At 35.6% G+C, this 7,874-nt stretch overlaps 1 protein-coding gene across 1 annotated transcript; it reads left to right on the forward strand.

Annotated features, from left to right (window-relative positions):
• Positions 1–7,337: 7,337 nt before the first annotated feature.
• Positions 7,338–7,874, forward strand: LOTGIDRAFT_162852 (hypothetical protein; the record flags this gene model as incomplete). Its single annotated transcript, XM_009058871.1, has 1 exon — positions 7,338–7,874. The coding sequence occupies one exon, from the start codon at positions 7,338–7,340 to the stop codon at positions 7,872–7,874; it is 537 nt and encodes a 178-aa protein (XP_009057119.1).

The raw sequence follows: 7,874 nt of genomic DNA on the forward strand, positions 1-7,874 counted from the left end.
AACTGTCGAGAATCTCATTCTGCAGAACACTAATTGGCATCTTCACCTTTTTTCGACACTGGAGTTAAGAGGTGTTTACGTCCATTTTTGATGGACCATTAACTTTAATGTAAGAGATGCCTTCTAGATGAGGGCTTAAAATTCTGTCCTGCACTTCATTTTGGGCTAACGAAGAACTACTTGTCTTGTCCTAACAATTGTATTTATGTTATAACTATTACATGTATACTTAGACATTAGTTTCGGAATTACAATAGCCTAATGTGTTAGTGTAAAAACAGTAGCCGTCAGTAGGATGTCCGACAGCCCATTCCTAATCCACTCGCTAACAATCTTCAAGATTATTTTCCCATGGTGAGAGTTTGACCAGTGGGCAGATGGTCAGTAATTACCCAGCGTATCGGAATGTTAACAGGCGCCAAATCGAATCAATTGATTACGGTCACCTTTCATTCATTGATAATCATTGTCACTGGACGGTCGAGACGGTTTGATTAGCATTCTGATTGGTTGATTGAATAAACGAGGCGGAGCAGTGATTGGGTTGTTCTATTTGTTGATTGGTTGATGTTAACTGTGACAGATTGTAATGGCCCCGCCCACTGTGTTACACCTGTCGATGTATAATTGTTTACTGTATAACGATGAGAATTCAAGGTATTCAGTCAGTATACCGAGTTACTGTGCAGTGTTCACATCGTCTTAGTGAATTATAAATAGTTGTGTAGTGATTTTAAAGGATATTATTGATACATTAGCTTGTCCCAAAATGCGTAAGTACTGAAATATATATTCATAGTCGATTTGATGCTTCGGTTTCTTTATCAATATCATTTGCAAGAAAGAGAGGACTGTGGTTCTGAATAGAAGTACAAACTGTCTATGACACTTCTTAACACTACTTGCATCGGTCTGTTCATTTGATGATTATGGTGGGTGTCTTTTGTGGGGCAAGCATGACTATTCTTCCACACTGGATCTTTCTGAGATGATGGCAAGATGAGTCCACATATTATAGTCAATAACATCACATATTTTAACATTGGTTCGAATTGCCATCGGGACGAGTTGTCCTTGGTTCAAATTGCCTTTGGTTCGAATTGTCCTTAGTTCAAATTGCCTTCGGTTCGAGTTGTTATTTGTGAATTATAAATAGTTGTGTAGTGATTTTAAAGGATATTATTGATACATTAGCTTGTCCCAAAATGCGTAAGTACTGAAATATATATTCATAGTCGATTTGATGCTTCGGTTTCTTTATCAATATCATTTGCAAGAAAGAGAGGACTGTGGTTCTGAATAGAAGTACAAACTGTCTATGACACTTCTTAACACTACTTGCATCGGTCTGTTCATTTGATGATTATGGTGGGTGTCTTTTGTGGGGCAAGCATGACTATTCTTCCACACTGGATCTTTCTGAGATGATGGCAAGATGAGTCCACATATTATAGTCAATAACATCACATATTTTAACATTGGTTCGAATTGCCATCGGGACGAGTTGTCCTTGGTTCAAATTGCCTTTGGTTCGAATTGTCCTTAGTTCAAATTGCCTTCGGTTCGAGTTGTTATTTGCTCAGATTGCCTTTGGTCCAATTTGCCTTTGGTTCGAGTTGTCATTAGAACAAGTTATATTTGGTCCAAATTGTCTTATACCTGAGTTGTCATTAGAACAAGTTATATTTGGTCCAAACTGTCTTATACCTGAGTTGTCATTAGAACAAGTTATATTTGGTCCAAATTGTCTTATACCTGAGTTGTCATTAGAACAAGTTATATTTGGTCCAAACTGTCTTATACCTGAGTTGTCATTAGAACAAGTTATATTTGGTCCAAATTGTCTTATACCTGAGTTGTCATTAGAACAAGTTATATTTGGTCCAAATTGTCTTATACCTGAGTTGTCATTAGAACAAGTTATATTTGGTCCAAATTGTCTTATACCTGAGTTGTCATTAGAACAAGTTATATTTGGTCCAAATTGTCTTATACCTGAGTTGTCATTAGAACAAGTTATATTTGGTCCAAATTGTCTTATACCTGAGTTGTCATTAGAACAAGTTATATTTGGTCCAAATTGTCTTATACCTGAGTTGTCATTAGAACAAGTTATATTTGGTCCAAACTGTCTTATACCTGAGTTGTCATTAGAACAAGTTATATTTGGTCCAAATTGTCTTATACCTGAGTTGTCATTAGAACAAGTTATATTTGGTCCAAATTGTCTTATACCTGAGTTGTCATTAGAACAAGTTATGTTTGGTCCAAATTGTCTTATACCTGAGTTGTCATTAGAACAAGTTATATTTGGTCCAAATTGTCTTATACCTGAGTTGTCATTAGAACAAGTTATATTTGGTCCAAATTGTCTTATACCTGAGTTGTCATTAGAACAAGTTATATTTGGTCCAAATTGTCTTATGCCTGAGTTGTCATTAGAACAAGTTATATTTGGTCCAAATTGTCTTATACCTGAGTTGTCATTAGAACAAGTTATATTTGGTCCAAATTGTCTTATACCTGAGTTGTCATTAGAACAAGTTATATTTGGTCCAAACTGTCTTATACCTGAGTTGTCATTAGAACAAGTTATATTTGGTCCAAATTGTCTTATACCTGAGTTGTCATTAGAACAAGTTATATTTGGTCCAAATTGTCTTATACCTGAGTTGTCATTAGAACAAGTTATGTTTGGTCCAAATTGTCTTATACCTGAGTTGTCATTAGAACAAGTTATATTTGGTCCAAATTGTCTTATACCTGAGTTGTCATTAGAACAAGTTATATTTGGTCCAAATTGTCTTATACCTGAGTTGTCATTATTCCCGATTGTCCTTGATGGCAAGATATATACCTCATTTCCAAGTAATTAAGTTTCCTGTCAGATTTCTGGAAGAGTCAGTACTATGAGCTGTATTTGCTAACGTAGAATGTAATCAAATCGCTACATTTACAAACTTCCGTGATCAAGGATAAAGGTATAATTCGTATTAGCTTTGCATTGTTAAAATGGGTGAAGTGATCATGAGCTTAACGTCATTCTTTGGTATTTTATTAAAATAACATTGAGATTCCAAATTACCTCACCTATTTGCGACTGGATCGATTGGAATAATAAACTTATATGACGCATCGATTCTAACTCATAAACACCAATATCCTATATTTAACCAAGTGATAATTTTCACAGTTTGTTCAAATCCGCCAATATCAGCAAAACTGTTAACATTTATTATGGAAGGGATTTGATGTCAAGGCCCTTTGAATTTACATACAAAAATATTTTGTGGGAAGTGAATTTGGATGTTTTTACAAGAATATAAGTTTCCTGAACTCTGATAAACAGTATCATACTTTGGTCACGAAATGTAATGTCCTTGATGGATGTATGCAAATTAACAATTTCAATAAAGCTTATCTAATCAATAAAAATGACAAGCTATTCTAAACAGTACCATATTTGGAAGCAATCCTTTTTGTTTAAATGTTTTTAAAAGTTGAGAAATGAACAGATTAAAGAAAGCCGATAAACGTTTCTGTACAGTACCGTACTTGGGTGCGATATACATATATTTCACCTAGGTTTAAGGTCATTTGTTTATGCGAATAACAGTAAAGGCGGTAAACGTTAGCCTTGTCTCAAACCCCATTCAGATTTAAAACATGCATTCCTTTCATTCTAACTAGGTGATACATCAGTGTAGACAGGGCGCATGCATTTACCAACATGTGAAGTACGTACATAAATCACTCTTAGATATCTTTGATGTTGTACCTATTATATATGAGCGGGGAAAGAAAATCGGACATCCAAAACAATCGGGTGATAACAGCGGGTGACCACGGGGACAAATTGTAACACAATAGTTTCTACTGGACAGATCTTATTGTGAAAAACGACATGTGTTTTATTGTTTACAAACTTTACCGGTTTATCTGCCCATTGAGGAAATTTCACACGGCCCAATTCTCGATGTTTGTGTTGTTTATGATCCATGTTTTCAATTTATAAAACCACAACTGTTTAGGATTTTGTTTGTTTGTGGTATTGGTGATCCATTTAATTTTTTGAGAATTCGGCTTTGCACAAACTTATCATTTAACCATTTCTTTCTGTCATTATTCTGTTCTTGGTTCTTTATGATGTTGGTGTTGGTGTTAGGGTGTATTGAGACGAGTATTAGAGTACACGAGTACCGACAGTCACATATTATATGTGTGCAGGGTAAACAGATTTAATTCCAATTGATAAACCATCTTGGCCCGTTATATTGCTGCACATAAACGAAATGAAGTTTGGTACTTGACAAAAATATTGTCTTCTGACTCAAGAACGAGAAGAAGAGACTGTGACCAACTCTCAAATCTGACCATAGACATAAATAAGACATAAAATATATTGGCCATGGTCGTAAAAGTTTCTACAATAGACGATGAAAGTTTGAATTGAAAGGAATCTAAAACATCATTTAGTAGTAAACAAGGATAAACAAGACCACGTTTTGATACTAGATTGTTTACACGGTTTCTAGGTTGTAATCTGGATATACTTGTCAACGTCATATCATACCTGATTTATTTCTCATCTCTGATTGGCTATTTAAAGCAACATGGCGATCCTGATACACTTTTGAGTTTGGAATAACAAAACGCTTAGTAGTTTTTACTAGTCAACTTGACATCAGAAATGAAATGAAATGAATGGAGTTTTACGTCTTACTTTTCTGCACCATAACTTGACATCAGAGAGACCACATCAGAGAGAATATCCCCATTGCTGATAATGTTTATGTGGTATTAAGGTTGGTGGACTTTGCATTCCTCCTTTCAGAGAATCCACTTGGCACTTTGTTTGTCAACTTTGCACTCCTTTCAGAGAGTGCACATAGCTAATAATGTTTATTTGGTATTTGGGGCATGATTATTTTTAGTGTACTATATATGTAAAAAGGTCAGAAAAAAGGGAAATGCTGAATAAGCTTATTCTCGCCTCTAAAAAGTGGAAATGGATATTTTCATTCAATGAAATATAATTATAGTACTTCATCGTCTGTACATGGTTGGGATGATATGTCGTCTGCCTCTTGAAAGAGGAGGAGTTACTGCCCTTTGTCAGGAGATGATGATTAAAAATCGCAGTGAAAATCGACATGGTTAGGGCCCCCTCTTTTGGCTCTGCCACTACAGTTAGGACCAAACGAACGTTCTTTATCTTGTGCTGACCGGCGAATCATACATACCAACAGATAGAAAAAGAGAAATGTACCAATATCTTAGTTTCGACTATTTATATTATTATATATTAGAAGGATTATTGAATAAAAGCCTCTGTTTATAGTATAGTAAACTTTACAAGTAGTCTGTTATGGATGACACTTGGGGAAATTAATACTGAAATTCTATTTCTAAAGTGTCTATACACTGTAGAGGGAATCTTAAGGCTTAAGAAGTGAGTTTTTATACAATAACCTATATTAAGATTGGTCTGATACTGACTATTCTAGTAGTAATAATATCTCACAGTCCCCTTTCCATAGGGAGGGCGGGAGGGGTTAGGGAGGGGATTGAATGGGCTCAAAACTGACACTTAAAAACAGATTAATTGAATATGTTTGACCAATTTGTGGAAATATCAGCTATAAATACAGTAATCTATCAGTTCTAATCGACCATCTTAAATCAAATTCTCAAGACACGGGCGTTATTTATTGCTGAGATTTTAGGTCAGTTTTAGTACGGTGAAAACTCTTCTGAGAAACACTGCAGAGAGATTTAATCTTTGCTATTTGTGTTGGCTCACCTTATATGGAATGGAATTTTAGTTTGTAACTTTGCTGTTAAGAAATGTAACGAATGCACAGGCATAGGAATGTAGGGCTAGATTTGACAAGTGTGTTTTCGTGAGCAAAGTGAAATGGCCAGTTTGAATGCTCGTTTTAGGCCTCTACTGTTAAGAGATATCGATAGTGTTGAAAGTTTTGACCGAGAATGGACAATATTTCACAGAAGGTGATGAGAACCCATCTTGAAGATTATCTCGATAAGTAAACGACGTGATCCGGATGAGTAGTATATAATTTAAAGTGATAGATATCCAGAGATTAACGAGATACTTGTAAAATTGGGTCGATCCAAACCCTTTGACCTGGTTCACCTCAATTAACATAAGGGACAAGTCATGGTTGGGGTCAGTATATACTCTCTTATAGAAGCACTGGCCTAGGGACTCTGGATTTCAGCATTGAAATACATCTATTTGATAAGAAATTACCTCCTTCTGGAGAGATTTACAAGATAAACAAATAATTCAGAAATGTTAATGAAAGGGGATCTAATCTACCATGGACAAGAACATTACTTAGATTGTTAAATAGTCTAGTCCTAACCGCTCAGACCAATTTATTCCACGATTTCCGATTTCCTTGTTCGTCCTGTTTGTATAGGCTTACTTCGTCAAATTAAGTGTCATTCTAAATCATCTTGGCCCCTTTTACAAAAAGTCGTATGACCAGTTTTGTTGTAAGTATGGCAGTATTCAATTCAATTCTTAAAACACAAATTTTATCTCAAGATTCGTTTTGTGAACGGTGCCCTGATAGCTTATTGATGTGATTTTGTTGTTGCAATGCGTACGTCCATGCTACTTTATTAGCCGCATGGTTTTCACCGTTGTTTTTTGGTTGTTTTTCATACAATCGTATCCCACTACCCTCAACTCTCCTTTAAGTCTCAGACAATATCTACTAGTGGGTCAACCGACTCGCTCTAGTAACATTCTATACTGTCTATGGGAGACGGCCCCTATATTTTTTTATTTTTTCACATTTTCAATAGAATCGTCTGCTTAAACCTTAATAAATTGTTAAAATTTGGTCTGATAATGTTGGTAAAGAGTTTTCTAGTACAGTTAGATTATTATTTAGATGTATTTTGTTAAGGGTATCAGACTAAACCAGCTTTTTGTGTTATATGAGTGAATAAAGTATTTATTGTGAATGAGTTGAACTGTTCACTTCAACTGACAATAAAGTTACGTTCAGTACTATTCGGAATGAATCTTGATGCGATGGCTTCATCTCAGAATTGTTTTTGTAGCCAAATTTCTCACATTTACAAAGCAAGTTGTTGCTCGTCTTTACTAGCCCTTTAAGAAGCAATAGAACTGCACTCATTTCATTTCGAGAAAAATGAAATGTTTTTGGAAGAATTTGTATAGCAATTTGAATTTTGTCCTTAATATTTTTCCTTTTCTCCTTTCAGTTGAGCAGCCATTGAATATATTCCTCCACGAGCAGATGGAACCGCACCTTCAACGGTCGGTAACCGAATCGGAAATGACGTCAGCAGCTATGGAGGGATTTGAAGCGTGTACTGAGGAAGCTATCCGATATTTGATCGAGGATGAGAAACTGCCAGCAGACGATCCTATGGTAGTAGGATTGAGAGAATATTTGTTCGAGAAACAGAAAGCTCTGGCTTACTCTAATTTATTCGATCATCAAGTCCCAAACTTTTCTCTACCTACGTCACTTCCGGTCAATTACAACTTATTTGAACAATGTGAGGAATATTCACTGCGGTCTGACAATCTTTCTGACCAATCAACAGACTCTATTGAAATCTCAAATATATCGTCCGAGTCAGACATGATGTCAGAACAGGAAGTGGCGCCAGAAACTGAAATGGCGGAATCTGTGGACTTCTGTGACGTTAATAATTTGTGTTTACCAGAAGACAAAATCTCGGCTATTCGTGCTTTAACCGCAGAACTTTTATCTCTTATGGAACAGGAGGACGATTTTTCAGATTTCGATGACGACGAGGAGTTTTCAAGTTACGTTATGGACAATGAGGAGGAACTAGACCACTAA

The sequence above is a fragment of the Lottia gigantea genome (assembly GCF_000327385.1).
Source record: "Lottia gigantea unplaced genomic scaffold LOTGIsca_36, whole genome shotgun sequence".
Lineage (NCBI taxonomy): Eukaryota > Metazoa > Mollusca > Gastropoda > Lottiidae > Lottia > Lottia gigantea.